The sequence below is a fragment of the Priapulus caudatus genome, unplaced genomic scaffold (genome assembly GCF_000485595.1).
Source record: "Priapulus caudatus unplaced genomic scaffold, Priapulus_caudatus-5.0.1 Scaffold307, whole genome shotgun sequence".
Lineage (NCBI taxonomy): Eukaryota > Metazoa > Priapulida > Priapulimorpha > Priapulimorphida > Priapulidae > Priapulus > Priapulus caudatus.
In genome coordinates, this window is record NW_014577368.1 from 72,480 (window position 1) to 93,651 (window position 21,172).

Genomic DNA, 21,172 nt, shown 5'->3' on the forward strand with positions numbered 1-21,172 from the left:
CACACAACACACACACACACACACACACACACACACACACACACACACACACACACACACATACCTGTTCGTAGTAGAACTGCGCACGGATGCTTTCGTTCTCCTCCTCGCTCGTGCTGCTCATCCTCCAGCCCGACACCAGTGTTGTCGTGCTGTTCGTCAGAGAGCTGCCGGTGGAGGCGGGCGCCGCGACGCGCGACGCCGGAATGCTCGCCGCCGCTCCCCCGCCGCCGCCATTACCGGACAAGCTGGATCGCAGTCGCTCCACGTCGTGGTGTCGCTCGTCCGACCTCCCACTGCGCGAGAGAACACCATCAGAATCAGAATGAAACAGATCCGTCACGGCGAACAGGATTCAACATACGTTTCTGTATATATTTTGTATTGGGAGCGAATATTCTACGTGCGGTTTGTAGGCAGATTATTCTTATTGCAGAGACGAGTATTATTATGCACAACTAATTGTGGCAATGGTGTGAAAAATGGTGTTATTCTAGCACAAACAAAGTACCTCTTAATATATAAAAAGTTTTACTCTAGTTTCAATATAGATATAACACTCTGGCCAGGTATAGTAATGATATTCTAACTTTACTGAATGCACCTCGCGAAACAGCAACATGGTACTCCAGTGTTTCCCCTGGCCAAAAAGGTCAGCGAGGCGGGAAAATTTTTTTTTTGGTGGTTGCGCAATCCGAGAAGCGAGCAATGCAAGCACCGAAGGTGATCGCCATGCTAGAGGGGTGCGGGGGCATGCTCCCCCAGAAAAAAAGGTGCAATTTGGTGCATTCTAAGCTATTCTGAACACATTATATGAGACTCTTGAATCACTTTTTCAAGTTGTCAAAAGAAACAAACAAGCTTCTGGGAAAGGTTTTACTTTCGTTTTTCTCCTCCCCAGTCCTGGTTACCCCCATGCATAGATCAATGCTGCCGCATATCTGCAAAGTTACAAGTGCCTAGAATCTTGAAGTATATATACAGTTTACATTGCTTCTAGATATCTAACTGAATCAAAATAGTCCACTTTCTACATAAAGAAAAGTGACGAATTCAGTTAACAGCTGTGATTACGTGCGTGTCAGGTGTCACTGGTCGTGCCCTCACTTCCCACGATAACCCTTGCGACATATGAACTTATTGTTATGCGGGCATAAAAACACTGGGCTAGGCTACAGGTCGCAATCGATTTCTTAGATGGTCACGAGGTTTTGTTCATGTGGCGAATCATGCGTTGAGGGAGACTAATTCATGCCCTCGGCTCTAGATGTTTTGGATACCCCGTCTACGTTCAGGAACGGAGCGTATTAGAATGCGCTCCCGTTTAAAATTCTGTCTAAACTGCCGTTGTGATAACCATAGTATTTCAGCGTATTATTAGGGGAAAAAGTGGCGGTCAGGAGGACCGGCAGTTTCGTAGAGATGGTTTCCAACGCTGTCAATAAAGTGCAGTTTATTGATGGAAGAACAGTGATTTTCGTCAGCGAGCCGAGGCGGTGTTTTTAGATAAATTTCTGCGTGGCGGCTGAGATTTGAGCGAGGTGGCCGCCTCGCTCATGTCAATGCAGGGGAAACACTGGTACTCAGTTCTCTTCTTCAGACTCGCGTTCAGTTATTGATAATGTCGAGAGTGTGGACAAGCGAATGTGCTGCCTCTTGTTTTACCTCTCCATCAGCTCGTGGCATTCATCACAGATCCTTACGAGTATGGCTCCATAGCCCTTCACGTGGCGACGGTGACGTGAGCACGCACGGCAGATGACCCGGCCACACCGCCGACAGTGGTGTCGCCTGTTGAACTAATGTCAAAACATATACGTCACATGGAGCATGGTATTAAAGCCGCCGACAGTGGCACCACCTGTTGAACTAACATCAAAACATATACGTCACATGGAGCATGGTATTAAAGCCGCCGACAGTGGTACCACCTGTTGAACTAACGTCAAAACATATACGTCACATGGAGCATGGTATTAAAGCCGCCAACAGTGGTACCACCTGTTGAACTAACGTCAAAACATATACATCACATGGAGCATGGTATTAAAGCCGCCGACACTGGTGCCACCTGTTAAACTAACGTCAAAACATATACGTCAATCGGAGCATGATATTAAATATGATACACTATGCAGGAATGCAGGTCTTTGCATATGAGTCAGGTACTCTAGAGTAAGACAAGTGCCGCACAGTGACAATGCTTATCTGAGGGTAGCTGCTTTGCTGGTAAACTGTAAGTTGCAGTCGTGCATACCGACACGTATTTTAGTTTCAAATGCATTCACACATGACCTGAAACATGAGAAGTTGCCCTGAGATGCCAGGTGCGTGTGTAAACGAGATCAAAGATGGCAGTGCCCATCGTTACTAATCGTGACTTCCTGATAAGTTTAGGTTGTGCAGTTTTGTGATGTTTTGCACACTTAATATTCATCCTAATCCGGTCGTCTTAGTTGCACTACAAAGTAGGGCGTTCCTTGTACTGATGACGATGCAAAAGGTGGCTACTGATTTGCATATCACTGGCCCTCACCAAGCAGGGCTGGTCAGCCCAGACATTCTACTAGTCTCGTGTGAGCATAAATTTTTGATGTACTCAAAGCCATAAAAACGGTCACCACAGGAATAAAATGTTTCTCCCTTAGTCTGTCAGACCATGTCCTCAGATTTCTCCTTTCTTCCCACTTTCTAACATTTGACCATTGACCCACTAATTCGACATCCCAAGGTCTTTTCGGATTGACCCCCTTATATCCCGAATATCAAGGCCCTACGTTAAGCCGTCTAGATTTGTGCCCATATTGTTAATGGATGGAAAGACGGATGGACGAACACTCAACTCTATTCTACAAGCTGCACCCGACTGTGTCAGATGAGCTAAAAATAATGAATTAATTTGTACAACAGTACTTGTGTTGAACTGTTGCTGAAATTGAAACATAGCACAGTAAAGGTGCTGCAATGCATAATTTGTACCATGTGTGATGAACTGCTATGCAGGCTGAAATGCAGCATGACAATATTACACAGCATTACACTGCAGCAGCTTGGCTGCCATGAAGCCAAGCTACAGCTACGCTGTATATTTCGCGGTAGTTTAATTTTCGCGAATTTCGCGAACGCGTCCCCGACCGTGAAAATAACAGTACACACGCGAATAATTCATACCGAATAATTCATAATTCACAGACCGCAAAATTAACCACTCACAAAATTGTCCGTCAAGTCTGAATTCGCGAAAATATCTGTACACGAAAAATATGGCGTATACAGTACTCACCATACTGAACTTCTCTATCCTGCAGACCATACAGTGAGTGACGTCAGCATCAGCTGTCCATGCTTCCATCAGCGGTGGCTCGAGCGGAATCACAAACTGACCGATACTGATGCTGCGTTGCCGTAGCAATCGGCTGTACCTGCCCGACAGGCCATGCCCTGTAGAATGCGATGTTGCAAATTTGATTATATCAACACAAATTTCACGTGTTAAAAATACTCTACCTCTATTGTAGCTGTCTTTAAGCAGCACACAGATAGCTATACAGGAGTTGTAGATTGTAACTGAATTCTAAACATTCAGAGGACTGTTATCAAAAACATTATATATCGTTTAATCTTTTTCACATCCAAAATGTCACAGATTTTGCACAGCATATCAGTTCAAAAGTATGTGACACTCTTGTGACATGTTAGACATGATGTCACAACTACTTAGGGTACTTCTGACAAAGGGTCTCAAGGCAATACATAATTTATTTATTTATTTATTTATTTATTAGATGTGTGTCATTTGTAGACCGATCTAACAAACATTGGTACCTTATTTATATATAATTCCTATGTTTAGATGTATGAACTCACTGTGATGATGTACAGACAAACACAGGCTCTCAGCTGACAATGACTGTCTCATCACTCCAGCTGTCCGTCCACCTGACATTCCTTCTCCTGAAAACTTGGTATGCTCTGGACTTCGGGTCACAGACTGAGGGCTTCCTGGAAGAATGCAGTGACTATGCATCGATTGACTCATTATTATTTAATTGCCAAGTGTATGTATCGTATTGTGCAAGCTATACTATACTATATACTTAACCACAACACACCACACACCACGCCACACGACATGACATGACACAACACGACAAGACACGGCACCACACCATACTATACTGTTTACCACATCCAGCTCAATAGATTCTGAACTGATCATGATAAATTTCAATAAAAACGTTCTATGTTAGGTAGTAAAGGCATTGCAGGAGAACACACACACCTGCTAACCATGATTGAGATACAAACACCACTCATAGCACATATCTACCACTGTTAAAAACCATGTAGGAAACTATCATTTATAATGATAAAAATATTGACTCTGTGCCCATACATTTATAACAAGATGGATGTGTCCACTACAAACAGCTCTAGTCTGACACATGCAGTATTACCCCTAAAAGGAAACTCCAGAGCCTTGAAAGCATAGTGCAGGACTAAAGTGTTGAACCACTCCTGACCACAGCCAAGAGAGGTAAGTGAAGAATCTGGTGCTGCCCCTTGTATTTCTTTGTACACACTGGCAACATACTCCACCTACAATATAAATTGTACCCCACATTTAGCTAACAGGTTCTTTTACACATAGCATTACAAGTATGCATGCGTGCATATATGTGTGTGTACTTGCGTTCACCTATTTCCCATGTATTACATTGTATTAAAATCAATGTTGCATGCTGATCGGTGCTGCCACCTACCATGAAGAAAGCTCTTATATTCGGTGGCCATGACACGGTACAGAATTTTTCTGGTTTTACAGGTTTTTTTATGCTACTGATGAGAAATTAAATTATGAAGAGGCTATTGAGGCATTACACCATTTTGCCGACCTGATAAATTAATGTACCCCTCACATCAAGGTAATAATTATGTAATGTGTATACATATTATCATGTAAATATATATACAAGTATACGTTGTATAGATATGTTCACAATATTACACATCGGTATATTTTACACACACAAATTCCATTGTATAGACAACGGTGCTAAGTTTTATCAAACTATAATTGGTTCTTGGTCCCTGCTATGACCGGCATGCACTAACGTGCAGCTATACTTCTAGTAGCCATAGACAGACTACCGAGGACGAGGGAAGTGGTGGGATTATGGTGTCAAGTATAACTGGTATAGGCCCTACTAATCTGGGAAGCAATGAACCACACAATATCCATGTTAGAAAAAATTCCCAACTATCAAAACTGAGCTTAAAAAAGTAAAATAATGCACATACGGCATTATTACTGATACTGATACAACTTACATAAACCTAGCCTAGGCTTATTGGACCACTTCATAACAATGTATTAGTTCTATAGCACAGGTTTGCTGCACTATGGCACAGGTTTGCTGCACTATGGTACAGGTTTGCTGCACTATGGTACAGGTTTACTATACTATGACACAAAAAGTAAGTAGGTAAGTATATCAAGTAAACGAACACCAGATTCAAATCATTGCTCTGAAGCAACAGAACCACAGGATTAGCGATTAGTTAGGTTCGACCTTCACCTTGAAATTCATGAGAAGCTGCTCGATGAGAAGGTCTGGCCTTGAGATTAGCTCCTGGTACTCCTCACACAGTTGCTCTGGCAGCAGTAAGAGCGCCTGCGGAACGAGAACACTAACAGGTGATGATGTGCTTAGGGCAAGAACACACGCATAACTCTCACGGCAGGCTGGATTGAAGCAATCTGCAGTCTATCATGCATAATATGTGCTAGCATTCCAATGCTTCTGTATATGTGCAATTAAAGCACCATCGATCGATTAGGAAAACAAGCAGGTGGCTTTTGAGGACACGTACTCACCCCGCATAATTTACTAATTATTCTTAAATCTCAACAAATGTTTTTTTTAATTGATAGATTTCGAGTAGTTTTTTTCTTCACTTTTGGGCCGACACGTATGCTCAAATCATTCGTAAAAATTTTGACCTCGCAATGCGTAGACACACGTATCACAACAAAACAAATGCACCCTAAGTGCGCCTTAAGGGAGAGGTAGTATAAGCAGCGAGGAGAACATGAAGTGACCTTGATGCCAAGCTTGATACGCTGTAGCTTGGTGCGCTCAGTGTCTGTCAGCTCGTCGCCAAGGCAACAGAGAACAAACTGGCAGACGGACATGACGTGGGTGAGACTGGACAGTTGTTCCATCAGTAGCAGGCATGCACCAAGACACAGCCTCTTGTTTTCAATGTCAGCCAGCACCTGCAGGTCAGCATGTCACACATAACGATATGCACTAATACACGTACTATTGAATGTACAGATAGAGGAACATTGTGTTTTAAAATTCTGCAGTGGTATGACATGGACATGTATATTAAGTACGTTATATGTATATATATAAGTATATTACTAAAAGACAAAGGTTTATTATTCTATTATAATTTACATTTTACTCAATTATATTTACTAAAATGAACTTCAATTTTATTAGTTTTATTTCACATTATATAGCTTTTTAATAAATAATAATTATATTATATCTTTGTTGTAAAAAATACAGTTACACGAATACTTTGCATCATAAATGTACAGTTACACCAACGATGCGAACAGTAATAGTTTAAATTACACCAGCAGTGTGAGGTAGCACAGCACACTAAACAAGTTTGAGCAAGAATAAAAGTGTTCACCTTGTAGGCTTTGAACAGGTCATTCTGGCTGTCCAGCAGGTAGGTGATGTGAGCTTCCTCTATACGCTGGCGCAGTTCGTGGGTCGCATCATGCATGGATGCCCACTCTCTAGCCACCGAATACTCGTGACACCTGCAGTTATGTGGTGAGTGTGTTTCACATGCAGCAGCAGCAGCAGCAACAGCAGCAGCAGCAGTAGCAGCAGCAGCAGTAGCAGCAGCAGCAGCAGTAGCAGCAGCAGCAACAACAACAACAACAACAACAACAACAACAACAACAACAACAACAACACCTACAGCCACAACAAGAACAACAACAGCACCAATGCCTGAGCACAGTGGAAACTTGATGATAGGAGTGAATATGAAGGTGGGCTAATGCCCATCACCAGACGTGGCCTGAAAGGTGTGGATTGAATTATTGACTGAACCCTATTGAGCTCTTCACAATCACTAATTAACACGACGACATGGTCATGATCCCATCCCCACGTTCAGAATTCTGAATTCTATTAACCCGAACGACACATGTCGCGTATCAATACGATTTCATACATCGTAACAATCACTTACTTCAGGAGAATATTGAGAATGACAGTCGGTTGGGAGCGACTCATCGAGGCTGTGAAGATCCAGTACTCATACGTGGCCAGTTCAGTGGTGCACTCTCCCTGCACAGGACGAGCGTTTCCATGGCACAGCACTGCACACTCCATCACCTGAACAAACATCATACCCAGCGTCAATACCGGATAAAACTGGTGGGTGAAACTCTCACAGTAGGCACAGCAGTGAAGATTTCATCACGAATGATCCTTCACACTTCTCAAGGCACCATTACCTTCTGACAAACTTTTATCTCTCTGTTACCTACTCGTACCTCCTTATGCCCCACCTGATAGTCATTCATTACTGTTAACTCCTGATAAACATGAACTAATAATCTCTTTTTTTCTTTTATAAACTTTTATCATTCACTGTCACCTTCTGATAAACTTTCATCTCTCCAAGTTTCTGCGTGATGGCCTCATGTAATGTTGCCGAGCGGGGCGGGTCATCACAGCACGTCTGTAGCGCACACACGCACGCCTCGACGGGCCAGTGTTCCATGCAGCCCAGCGCACAGCGACGCTTCGCATCGCCGTCGTACACTGCGGTTAGCCATTGCCACGGAGACCATGCCGACGCGTCCTCGCCACGTTCGGCGGCCGCCGTCCGCAACCGCGTCTGCTCCCAGATGGCGCCACAGAGCAGGTGGTCGCTGATGAGACGCAGCTGGTGGCTACGCTGGGTGGTATGCGGGAGGCAGGAGATCGCATGTAGCACCGCCTCCCCTCGGCCGTCACTGATCGCCGGGCTCATTGCCTTCACGAGAAATCTGACGGCATTCGACTGTGCCGACCTGCGCGGAGGGACACGTTGCGGTGATTACTGACACGTTAACTGTCATCGGCATCGTTAACTGTTCGTCAGTGTTGTTAATTGACATTGTTGATGACATTTACTCATAAACACGCTCGTCTATGTACGTCTTCATACTCTGCTATCGGCCCTGCACATCTACTATACTGTTTTTGTCTCTTCCTTCCTCACTCTTGACCCCTCTTTTGCTTCCCTTCTTCCCTTCCTTATTTATCTCTTGTTTTCCATTAATATCTCTCTTAGTGAGTCTTGCTCTCAAATCTATTCCTAAAGATTTCTATCACTTTCTCTTCCTTAAACATTCCATCATTATTTTGCCTGCCTGAACCTCTCTATTCATTACCCTCCAATGGCATCGTCCCATTTCTCCGTGATACCCGACTACCTTTCTTCCTTCTCACCCCAGATGTTATTTAAGGTGCCAACCTACCTACCTGCTAAGAAGTACAGCCAGGACGTCCTGCCTGTGTCTCGGTGTCACCACGTCAAGCACCGGCCACACTGCCGCCTCGAGGAACGCCGAAAGCCGCGGGAATTCGCTTGCCACGTCCGGCACGTCGTTTCCGGCGGCGCGCGCGAATAGTCGAAGTACGGTGCCAAGCAGCCGGCTCTTCTCGCTGGTGAACGCCAGCGCCGCCTCGGTAGGGGGCGCCTTAAACACGGGCGGGATGCGCGCACCTGCCGCCGGCTCATCTCCGAGGCTGACCGCACCGCCCATGCGGATTGGTAGAGAGGTGATTCTCCGGTGGCCCCTGGGGGAAGTCGCACCTGAGCTTGGGGGGTATGCCAGTGTTAGACCTGGCTCCGGAGTAACACTGAGAGCGCTGACCCTCAGCCGTCCATCGCTCTTTTTGCCTGTAGGATGCAGAGTCGAGAATAAAAGTTGGTGAGCTACTCATGTTTGCGCTTGTTAGATCTAGACAATAGTGGTTATCATTGTTTACAAATTGAAATTGGTTACTGTTTACAAGTTGAAAATTATCAGCCATGGAAGGCAAGGGCTCCACTACATTTTTCAAGCCATGGCATTACATTTTCTCTAGAGCGTATCAAGAGCTGCGCAGCTAAGTACGTTAACATGTGACATCTGAGCTGAGGATGCTGACAAGGTCGCGCATGAGAAGCTATGCTGATTTTATTCGGCCTTTCTCAAGCTAACGTCCTCACATCCCCGTGAGTCTTTGTACCTTTGTTGAGAAGTTGCTGCAGGTCTGGGCAGTACAGCCCCATGAAGTGCAGTAACTGAGTGGCATGCCACCTGTCGCCAGTGACAGTCGCATCCGGCGTGGCGTCCATGCTGGCTGCCGGCGCCATGTCAGCCGCAAACAGGTGCAGAGAGGGAGGAACGAACACCTACATGACGAAACGTAAAACACTGAATGAATCGATTATACGACACAGTTAAACGCAAACTGTTAAACAGTTAAAACAGTAAAACAGGTGCAGAGAGGGAGGAACAAACACTACATGACAAAACTTACAACACTGAATGAATCGATTATACGACACAGTTAAGTTAGCAAACTGTTGCACCTGTGGTTGGTCTTTGATGTCGGTCTGTATCATGCAGAATGACATTTATAGAGGAAGTATAAGGACAAGATATGGCAGGGGGCCAGTGGCTGTCTAGTGGATAGCACACGGCTTTGATCTAGAAGGTCTGTGGTTCTGCCGTGGCCACTCCTATCGTGCTCGTGAGCAAGGCACTTAATTTCGTTTTGTTTTAACACCTGCTGTCGAAATGCATTTATCTCAGCAGCATGATATGCTACCAACCTCACACTCATAACAGCAAATAGCTTTGCTGGAAAAAGCACATTACGGAAACCAAAGCAACCCAGTTACAAAGGGCCGACGGTCCATGACTGGAGCTAAGGGCATAAAAAGGACAAGACCTATGGGATAAAGACCATTCTACACTAACTAATACATGTAATATTCAAGGTAATGCCGTGACAGGTCATATGGTAGACCGGCAAGCGCAGGGAATCTATCAGCTTCTACTTGTTACCTGTTTGCGCGCGGCATCAATGCAGATGCGGTGCTCCAGGAACTGTCTGGTGGCCAGCTTCAGCTGCTCCTCCAGCAACACTTGCCTGATCACCTAGGCAACGCATGCGTAACAACAATTAAGACGCTGCTTGGAGGTCTCGCAGGAAATTCAGCATCACATGCATGGCTCTACTCTTGTCATAAAACTCACAGCACACACACACAGATCATAACACTTGTCTACAGGAACCAAGGGTTGATTAAGGATACTATCAAGGTTTTAGGAAAATTTTTACCGATTTTTCATTTTCAACTTTATTCGATGGCTAACACTATGTGCCACCTGTGTACATGCTCATTTCTCCATATAACGATACATGTGAACTGTCAGAGCGTTTTGCTTGCCCGTGTACATGTGTAGTGATCCGCGGCTGACGTCAGAAAAACGCTGATTTCTCCGTTCCAATTTCCGACTTAGTAGTCGATGTATAAATGAATATTTCTCTGTGATTACAACTCAGATTAATTTAATTTTACACTCGTTTTAATGGTAATATATTGCTCTAAAAAAGTGTGTCAGGGATTATTATTAAGTGCCGTATTTTATTAGTTATGCCTCTTTATTCGCTAAAATTTTCAATTCTAACACACAACTTTATTTTTAAGCAGTTTTTTCCATTTTTCTCGGTAAATCTGAAACTTAAAGAACAAGAGCCGCAGAGCGTCTGGGCTCATCTGAGGTCTGTTGCTACGATCATAAATGTAAAATTTCAGTCGTGCGTGCAGTAGTAGGCCACAATTTGTTAGGCGCAGATTATGGCAGACACGCAGTTGCGTACACATCATTGTTAGGACACGCCCACTATCGCAGAATGGAGGGTTAGGGGAGGATGGGGGGAGGGTGGGAGGTGGGGCGGAAGGCGGTAGGGGAGGGGAAGGGGGAGGGTGGGGGAGGGGGCTCTAATAGCAAAAGCAGTTCACTCCTTTGTTAACAGTCAAACAATCCATGTTTAACCTCGCTCTTGAGGGTCAAAGGTTAGCCGACACTTACTCTTCGCATGTCAGCAGAAGGGACATTTCATGGTCCTTTCAATAAAGCCATAAAAATGCTAGGTCACCGCTGAAACAAAAAAAGTTTTTCAATCGCTCCGCTCAGACCAATGTCCTCAGAAAATGTCTAAAATCTGCTCTGTGCCTCATTGACCTTTGACCTGTGACTTCCAATTTCGGCACAGTGATGGCTTTTACCTACCATGATGCTATACACCGACTATCACGAGCCTAGCATGAGCCATTTAGATTTGTGCCGCAATTCTGCATTTCCTCCCTATACCTTAAGTTAAGGAGTGAATGTTCACCCTTCCTTTACACCTCTTGCCCTTTGACCTTTGACCCCCAGCTTCGACATCCCAACTCGTTTTGACGATCCCCCCCAACGACCCGAATATCGTGACCGTACGTCGAGCGGTTAAGATTTGTGCCCAACTGTTGACGGACGGACGGACGCACGCACGGACGCACGGACGGACGATCATGCGATTCTACAAGCTGCATCTGACTATGTCAGATGAGCTAAAAATCCTGACGCACTATTTTGGTCTATATTGTGCTTAACATGTGGCAAAAATTTTGTATCCTCACTCTTTCTGGTAGTTGAGAAATATCCAAAATACCATTTTTACATAAAAATTCAAAATTTGTGTGGTAATATAATTAGGTGCTGGAAATTTCATGAAATTTTTTGACTTGAGCATAGAGATATATCTCCTCTATAAATAAAACAAGTGATTGATTCGATTCATTCGCCAATAAACGTTTAATCTTCATTAGAGCAATACCCGTGCAAAAGGTGGAGAGTATCCTTAACCCCTGCATTACCTGTAAAGGTGGGGAGTGGAACAGAGAGCCGGTGAGCAGGACAAACTGCACGCGGGCATCAACAGAGGGAGCCGTGTGCTTCCACCATGGGTCGCTTTCCTGCAGCGGGTGCAGTCGATGTGCGAGTAGACCACCGTGTGGCGCTGGCAGTCCCCGCCGCAGAATGAAGTAACGTACGTCAAAGAGACTGGCAACAAAATCATAGAAATCTCAGAGCTGCTAACATGGTATTTAATCTACAAAATGGATAGTAATTAGTATAGCAATTAACTCTGAAGCGATTTCGTGATTAACCGCAAACTAGGAACATGACACTCGTGCACATACGTTAATAGCACACACATAATTTATCGACAACATTCAGAATATTGCAAGTTGCAATGGTGCCAAATGCGACTGTTAGCAACGTGGTGACATTTTCATGAAGCATTACTGAGCCTAGGGTATCAACCGGAAATATCGAATATTGTAACCTTCTCACACGTACCTGACAAGGTTGATCTGTCCGACTGTGTATCGTATGGTCTGCAAGTAGAGCATGGCAGCCACACTTGTCTCATCTAGCAGAGGGAGGCACTTGTTGTGCACTGCAGCCCACAGCATTGTGTGCACGAACATCAGGTTGAAAACATTCACCCAGAAGCAAAGCTTCTCTTCGTCACTCGCCAGAAGATCTAGATCGACACTGGCAAGTTCAGAAGTTGCCACGACGATGATGGCAAAACCAGCACTTGCTGCAATTTTTTGACAGCTGTGAAGGCTGATCGTGGCTCCATCTAGACTTATATAATCTGGAACAATAAGGTTCACATCAATGCAAGCAAAATAGATTGGGAAAAATTCTCGTGACTCATGTTTTCACAGAGACTCTGGGCTAGTGACACTATAAACTAGAAAAACAGACAAAATACGGTCTAAACACGGAAATGGTGAAAAACGCACGGAGAGCTACAAAAAATTACCCAGCTAATTACTGTCCAAAGCAAAATATACCGACTCCTACGAAATAACCACGGAATATATATCATATGGTTCATACAGAAGGACTGAAAAAAATTTCAAGGACTTTTCAAGGACATTTTATCGGAAATTCAAGGATATTTTATCGGAATTCATACACAGAACAAAACATACCTGGATTAATTTAATAATAACCCCATTCTTAATCACTTTCACCTCTAAAACTGGATCACGTTAATAAACCCTTCTAAACACTGTCACTTCTACAACATACCTTGATTTACTGACTGATTTTACTGACTTACTGTAATTTGTGATCATCATTTAACTGTCTATCGTGTCTATAGCTTTTTAAGCTCATTCAATGCAATTTTTATTGAGGTTTGCACATTATTGATGGTACAAAATTTCTTTTTATTACAGGCAAGGATTCTTTCTAAAAATTCAAGAACTTTTCAAGCACAAAATCAACATTTACTAAATTCAAGTACTTTTCAAGGACTCCCCTCAAATTCAAGTACTTTTCAAGGACTCCCCTCAAATTCAAGGACTTTTCAAGGACTGTGCGAACCATGGAATATGGACTGCCAATTAACGCTGTCTAATATCGGCGAGTCTGTGTTTATTACGTACAAACTACGTACATTTGCCAGCCAGCGTGGCGCCCGCAGACCAGCAGCATGAGCTTTTGATGCAGCGAAATGATAACAGGTGCTGATAGCGCCAGCTATTTACCATCGCTTGCTAGTATAGCTCATAGGGTCTATGTCCCCCAGGGTACTGCCGGAACGTACCCTGGGTACGGTCCGGTATACCGGAACGTACCCTGGTCACTATTTGATATTGTTAGGGTTAGGGTTAGGATTAGGGTTAGGGTTAGGGTTAGGGCTCGGTTTCGGGTTAGGGTTAGGGTTAGGGAGTAGGTGTAGGCGACTCCCTAGACTCGTTAGTGGAGTAGGCGAGGTACGGTCCGGCATATTAGATAGTACCAGGGTACGTTCCGGTATACTGGACCGTACCCAGGGTACGTTCCGGCAGTACCCCGGGGGACATAGACCGTCTCAGCGCTAGGGCTCGTGACAGTACTCAAGCCCGGGCGCGGGCGCAAAGCATCTGGAACCTACTAGTGGTGTCTACTAGTGGAGGGAGGCAACGACTAGCGCGCTGGCTGGTATAAACTGGTGTAGCGCTATAGGCATTGTACGTGTGGCTGGCGTGTTGAAACAATGGTTTAATCGCGTGCCTGTGTAATTGTGTCGTATTGAGAATTGTCTATACAAAACGCGTGTGCCGTGTTGCTCTTCTTGCATCAATACCCGAATTTGATCGTATTACAAGTTCTCTCAAGGCAATTTTGACGTTACTTTTATATAAAATGCTTAATATATTTTTGTGGACAAACATAACGTTAGTTATATCTATATATATCTATATATATATCAAGAGTAGATAATAGGAGAAGAGTTACGAGTATGACACTGTTTTAACGGGAACCGATCTATAGTCCTATGGGTCGTTGGTCCTACGGTTATTTATATTAGTAAGAGGGGTAGAGTGAATTCCCAAAATGTTGTTTAAATAAAATGTTTAATTTTAGATTTAAATTGTTTTAAATTTTAATTTTTTTAATCTCTGTGCGTTTTGCACCATTTCCGTGTTTAGTCCGTATTTTGTCCGTTTTTCTGGTTCATAGTGTGATCACTGGTCATCATGAGGTCAATGTGTATCTTAGTATCTTACACATTCGAAGAAAATATTTAGATGGCACAAATTAAATGCGACTGAAGTTTCCATAAATGCTCTGTAATTGATGGTCAATGTATGAACCAACTTAAATTCTAACCGCACCACGTAATAGTCCTGTAACTATGACTAACAGCACAGTGGAACACCTGACGATACCTTTAACTAGGTGGATGAGCTGGGTAAGGATTTCTTCTACAATGAGGGTAGGACTCCTGCTTGTGGATGGAAACTCTCCCTCGTTAAGTACAATAACCTCAGCATCGTCTACAGCACCTAACGAACACAGAAAATGATATAATATAAATGCCATCACTCTACTATATATTATGTATCTAGTTATATTCAATAGTATTATCTATCTGTATTATACTCTATATTATGCTATCTATATGTATATTATGTACGATCTATACCAATCAACATCTGACAGTGTTTTTTAAAAAGGGTAATAGGAAAATGTAGCATAGAAAATGCATAGGAATCAATAGATTATTACAATTCAACTATTCTACCGTTTCATTTCTTAAAATGGATCATAAACTCAATCTTCAGCCTATCACTTATTAACCTTTAAGCACGTTTATTACAACCCACGTAAACTTACCTTCAATACTAGCGACACCTCCCGTTGGCACTAGAGGACAGCAGCTTTGCACAATAATAGTCATCAAGTCTAAGCCCAGGTTATGTGCTGCCTCTTCTAGCCTGTTGAGAACAGTTGAATGTTCACATTTACACACTGCTGCTCAAACCACCACAGAAACACTATTTACACACTCTGCATAGTTTATAGTGCAACACCAAACATGCTTCTTCTCCCAAACCCTATGCCTCTCCCCTGTCACACACACACGCACATGCTCGCACGCACACACGCACGCACGCACGCACGCACGCACGCACGCACGCACGCACGCACGCACGCACGCATGCACACACGTGCACGCGCATATGCTCGCACGCACGCACGCACGCACGCACACACACACACACACACACCTGTCAGGGGGTAGACGACCTTGCAGCAGTAACCTTCCCAGCGTGTAGGTTGGTCCTGTCTCAAGCTGATCCACAACGTTCAGAGAACCTGCTTCCTGAGCCTCCTTCACGAGCTCGGTGAGGGAGTGTAGGTTGCTCCACGCATGCGACAGCAGCGGCACTGGGAACGAGGCTGCCACACTGTCCGCCCGATGATCGAAACTCAGCTGCGCATTGGCCAGAAGCTTCACCATCGTCGTCACGACGACCTCCATCGACGGGGCATCGTCCTCCCCATGCGGCCTCTCGTCCACCTGATTGGATAAAAATGGTGCGGCGATTTACGGCAACGTCCGGGGTTTACCACAACTTCACGCAGAAAATCAGTCGACTCTCAATGAAAGCTTGCCCTAAGTTCTGGAATTCAAACTAATAAAAGTAGATACCTTGATGAAGCCTTTATCATGCTCGCTGTTACACCTGTTAGTATATTGTTATTTTAATGCATCAATTATCACGACAATCGCTTCAACTACATCACCTTCTGTTTGCTGTTGTGATATAATTTTTCCTCTCATCTGTTCCCTACTATTTTCAGCACAACTACCATTTTACTGATAACACCACAACCACTGTTTGATTCTATTACTCGTACTGCTATAGCTATTCACCTCCTACTACTACTACTATTATTAATATAATTGTCACTGTCACTAATGCTAGTCCTGTGCTATTACTACCATTACTACTGACATTGCTACTACCTCTATTACTATAGCTATACCTATGCTACTGCTAGCATAATAGAGCATTACTACTGACATTGCCACTACTGCGATTATAATAGCTACACCCATATCACTGCTAGTACTACCACTGACGTTGCCACTACAGCTACTGCTATAGCTATACCTGTGTTCCTGCTAGAATTACTACTGACATTGCCGCAACCACTACTACCATAGCTGCACCTGCGCACTATATCATGAATACTATCTCTTGCCTGATGTCTCGTCCTCCGGAATCGCCTGAACAGCTGTTTGCCAGGTCTCTGCAGTGATCTCGCGTCATCGCTGGGTTCACCGCCCCGCCGCGTCGCCACGCCGCGATGCAGGCACGCCAGCGCCGCACGACCCCACTGCTGCAGCCCGTCGACGACCGCCACCTGGTGGCGGCGCATCTCGGCGTGCGGCGAGAACGTGCCGCAGGTGAGCGCGTGCGCGACGCTCCGCCGCCCGTCGAGGGCGCCACCGAGCGCGACCAGACGCGCAAGGAATCCCGAGAAGGTGGCGTTGCCGCCGCCGCCTCCCCCGCTCGTCTGCAGGCTGCCGGCGGCGGACAGTTTGCGTGTGGCGAGGTCGAGCAGACGCAGCGAGCCGTCGTGCGTGCCGCTGCTGGCGACGCCCAGGTCAGCGACGACCATCGCCGGCTCCTCGCCCGCGCGGAACACGCCCAGGCTGAGCAGTGCTGCCGCCTGGTGGTGCGTCAGCGAGACGCACGGGGTGCTGTGGTGGAGCAGCTCTTCGGCAACGCGGGAGATGAGCGTGACGGCCAGTCCTGACGCGGCGACGCGGGCTATGCTACTCACGCTATCCTTGCCTGCAAACCACACAAAGTACACACGTGAGAAAGAGGGGAGGAAGAGAGAGAGAGGGAGGGAGAGAAAGGGAAAGCCACCCAGCCCTGACATGGCAACCTAGGCTATGCTACTCGTGCTATTCTTTGCTGCAAGCCACATAAATTACAAAGGTGAGAGAGAGACGAAGGGAGAGAGAGAGAGAGAGAGAGAGAGAGAGAGAGAGAGAGAGAGAGAGAGAGAGAGAGAGAGAGAGAGAGAGAGAGAGAGAGAGAGAGAGAGAGAGAGAGAGAGAGAGAGGACTGAAGAGAAGAGAGAGAGAAGAAGGGAGAGAGAGATGAGAGGAAGGAGGCAGCAGAGATGGAGGGAAGTAGCAAGAGCATGAGGGAGGGAGAAAGAGAGGGAGAGAGAGAAGTGAGAGGGAGAGAGAGTAAAAAGAGAGAGAGATACAGAGGGTGATGGGTTGAAGCAAAGATAGCAAAAGTGAGCCATAATGTAGTATATGTAGACAGCAGAGAAATCACACCAGAAGAAGATAACAAAGGTACCAAACAGAGCATATGACATTCTAAATATATGGCCCAAATTTTCTTTCACTATGAACTCGTATACCTTGTTGTCACCTACACAGTGCAATTAAAACGTGATTCCATTGCTCATAGTATACCATTTGACATCATCAATACTACATGTACTTGGCAACCATTCTTCCCAAATTATATATAAATATCATACCTGAATAATTATCTCCCTGTAATTGTGTAGCCTTGTGGCGCATCTCTGCATTCATTATCTTTCGTGCTGCCATCTCTTGGTGTTCTAGGAAACCTACCTCATATACTGCAGGATGTTCATCCATGTCACACATCTATAAATAAACACATTACAGGTGATACACCCGAGACACCTGCCAGACACATTAACGACCTGCTCAGACGGCAGGTAGCACTACCTCACACATCTGTTTCTGATTGTGTCATGACACTGAGGGTGGTCAATACCATAGTATTTTATGTCCTCAGTGGTTCCTTTATGCCCCATTGGTGGAAAAGGCCCCGACCATTTTGCATGGTCACTCGAGCAATGAGAGATAACACAGAGATTTCGCAATCATCTATTTATGTTAATCATCTCTAACAATCACCTTGATCACCTGCATGTAGCATATAGCAGCTATATAACATAATTATAGCATATATGCTGATTGGCTGCATGTAGCGTTATACCTGATATTCACCTTTATCAAGTAACAGTAGGTAGCTTCAGGGTAACTGTAGTGTTACACTTGATATTTACCTTGATCACCTGCTTGGCCTGCAGGTAGTTTCCTTTGAGCAAGCACACATTGAGCAGAGTTTCGCGTGAAGCGAGCATCTCGGACACGATGCTGTTCCTCGGTTGGAGATTACGATGGCTCCCTCTTTGCCTCCGCAAAGACTTTCTGCGTGTGCGTCTGCCACCATCTTGTCCTCCACTCTGACTCTCGCCATCTTGTGAAGCACTTTTTGAGGCACTGCTGCTGGAGTGTGCATTTATCACACCTAGAATATGACAAAGTATATGGCAGACGACGAGCAGGTATGTAAAAATGCTTCAACATGCTATAGAGGTTGAGTGAAGGTCACATTAGAACTTTAGTGAACAACTTTGCATAATGGAAGACCAAAGGAATCGCTCATCTTTGTTTACCTAAAGCATATTAAAATTATTCAGTACTCAATAGATTAGTAGCCTTCTAACAATAGCCTGGACCTTCTGACCACATGTGATGGCTATATATTATTTCAGCATCCCCAAGGAAGGACCTTTTCTAACGTCTACACTTGCGCACAGGAATTCACCACGATGGTACATTAACATTCGCCAGCCATTTTCGACAGAGAAAGGTATGTGGAAGGAAGGACGGTGACATGGATGCGGGTTGAGCAACAGTCGAGCAGTGGCTACCTGCGTGTTTGTGGCGGCGACGGTATCTGGGCTTCGTCCACTCCTCAGCCTCCTCATCCTCCTCCCCATCATCGCTCCGCTCGAGACGCGGCTCTGAGATGCTGATGACGCCGACAGCGTCCGGGATGCCCGAGTCCGTCACGAGACGGTACCGCCACAGCGCCTCGCTCACGAGTCGACTGAGACAGCTGAGACGTGCCTGAAGGGTCGAGTCTTTTAGAGGAGTGCTCAAGGTTGGACTGATAACATCACGTGAGGCTGTCTTCATGCCTGCATCTAATGCTGATTCAGAAGGCATCTGCGGTGGCGCCCCCTCTGAGTGTGTAACTAATGCCGGTTCATTAGGTTCCTGTGGTGGCGCCCTCTCTGAGTGTGTAACGAACGCTGGTTCATTCGGTTCCTGCAGTGGCGCCCTCTCTGAGTATGTAACAAACGCCGGTTCATTAGGTTCCTGCGGTGGCGCCCTCTCTGAGTCTGTAACTAACTCTGGCTTAGTAGGTGCCTGTGGCCGCTCCCGCTCCGACGGTCTAGATGGCGCTGGCTGCTGCGACCGTGTCGTTTCTGTGACCTTGAGCTCGTCAACGCAGTCCTTGAGCAGGTGCAGCAGATCGCGTGCGAGTAGCGCGTTGCATAGGAATCCCGTACTGTACCCGTTCAAACTGCTCACACTGCGCGAACTCGAGTAACCAACGTAGGGCGCCCCCTGGCAGTCACCCTCAGAACTGCGCTCGTCGTTCAGTGGCAGGAAGCATTGGTCGGTGGCGCCACCGCCGCCGCCGGGGCCCGCATGGACGTCCGCTGACGTCGTTGCCGTGTGTTCGCCCGTCGAGTCGCTCGAATTCGCTTGACTGTGCTGCTCCACGGTGAGCGTCGCCGGCGCCACTTGTTTCTCGCTCACCGACAGATGCTGCTCGAACACGATGCTGTCGAGACTCGTCTCGAAGCTCCGCCGCGACCTCTCCTCGTCGCCGTTACCCCCCTCCTCGGTAGCATCGCCAGGTGGCAGCACGCTGTCGTGCAGGTCCTTGTAGCGCACAAACAGCAGGGAGAAGATGTTTTCCAGGGTCTCCAGTCTGAAACGGGAATTCAATGTGCAATGCTTTCTGACATAGATGTGTGATCATACGGAGGTCACGTAACTTCGTTGGTTGCAAACGCTAAACACGGTTACAGTTTTTGTACTCACTTCACTCGTTTTCATAAAATATGTCATATAAAAGTGCATTCATTATAGAATACAAAGATTTCATATTTTGATCATATTTCTTTGTTAAATAATAGAGAGAACAGTTAATTTCAGGACGTTAGATTGGACCATCCTAATTGGCTGGGAACCAGGAAATACCAGGTATATTTTTCGTGATTCAGGAATAGAAGTCAACGGGAAAAACCGAATGTGTGATTTTAATTAACCAGGAACTGGGAAATGGCATAATTTTGTACCTGGAAAACTGGGAATGAACCCTCCTTCGTGACACTTCTTTATTAGTGTAGGTAATAGGAAAATCAGAATCATAGCAATCAAAAACAATTTTAAAAATGTCACTCAAGGAGAACGCCTTGTGTTCAAGTACGAAGTTCAACTTCAAGTAGGCAGGCGTCTACTCTATAAAGTTGTTCTTCAACACAGGTTTGGCAGTATGTGTTTAGAGTAAGGTCAATAGGTCGATTATAATATATCGCTATGCTATGTAATTTCTATGCTGATATTGATAATGCATGGTATATGAGTTGTGATATTTTAAGTTTAATTTTAAAAATTAATAAAGTTTTAAAAGAAAGGATACTATGGAGAACGTGACGTTTCTCCCCAGCTATCAGAATAAGATAAGACAATAACCCTCCAATATCACTGGCAGCAAGAACAAGCCCGCACGTACAGCACACACGCGGCGGCCATTGACTATATATATATTACTATAGTATCAGGAGTAGATAATAGGGAATTCCCTATTATTATAG

At 45.2% G+C, this 21,172-nt stretch overlaps 2 protein-coding genes across 3 annotated transcripts in view; both read right to left on the reverse strand.

Annotated features, from left to right (window-relative positions):
- The window catches only part of LOC106808816 (zinc finger FYVE domain-containing protein 26-like), a 25,397-nt gene extending 8,604 nt beyond the window's left edge, over positions 1-16,793 (reverse strand). For both annotated transcript variants that reach the window (XM_014811677.1, XM_014811679.1), the window contains exons 1-19: positions 16,691-16,793; positions 15,709-16,001; positions 15,314-15,414; positions 14,866-14,982; positions 12,491-12,794; positions 12,004-12,190; positions 10,145-10,237; positions 9,321-9,486; positions 8,568-8,988; positions 7,696-8,113; positions 7,285-7,430; positions 6,712-6,844; positions 6,104-6,280; positions 5,580-5,675; positions 4,458-4,599; positions 3,868-4,002; positions 3,284-3,441; positions 1,666-1,799; positions 65-296 (exon numbers count right to left, since the gene is read on the reverse strand). In XM_014811677.1, coding sequence (XP_014667163.1) covers positions 65-296; positions 1,666-1,799; positions 3,284-3,441; positions 3,868-4,002; positions 4,458-4,599; positions 5,580-5,675; positions 6,104-6,280; positions 6,712-6,844; positions 7,285-7,430; positions 7,696-8,113; positions 8,568-8,988; positions 9,321-9,486; positions 10,145-10,237; positions 12,004-12,190; positions 12,491-12,794; positions 14,866-14,982; positions 15,314-15,414; positions 15,709-15,962 — 3,414 coding nt within the window. In that variant the 5' untranslated portion in view covers positions 15,963-16,001; positions 16,691-16,793. The remainder of the gene's footprint in view (positions 1-64; positions 297-1,665; positions 1,800-3,283; positions 3,442-3,867; positions 4,003-4,457; positions 4,600-5,579; positions 5,676-6,103; positions 6,281-6,711; positions 6,845-7,284; positions 7,431-7,695; positions 8,114-8,567; positions 8,989-9,320; positions 9,487-10,144; positions 10,238-12,003; positions 12,191-12,490; positions 12,795-14,865; positions 14,983-15,313; positions 15,415-15,708; positions 16,002-16,690) is intronic.
- The window catches only part of LOC106808815, a 27,702-nt gene continuing 23,064 nt past the window's right edge, over positions 16,535-21,172 (reverse strand). Inside the window, exons 11-15 of the mRNA XM_014811676.1 lie at positions 20,654-20,677; positions 19,211-20,283; positions 18,560-18,804; positions 17,999-18,131; positions 16,535-17,286 (exon numbers count right to left, since the gene is read on the reverse strand). Of these exons, the coding sequence (XP_014667162.1) occupies positions 16,535-17,286; positions 17,999-18,131; positions 18,560-18,804; positions 19,211-20,283; positions 20,654-20,677 (2,227 nt within the window). The remainder of the gene's footprint in view (positions 17,287-17,998; positions 18,132-18,559; positions 18,805-19,210; positions 20,284-20,653; positions 20,678-21,172) is intronic.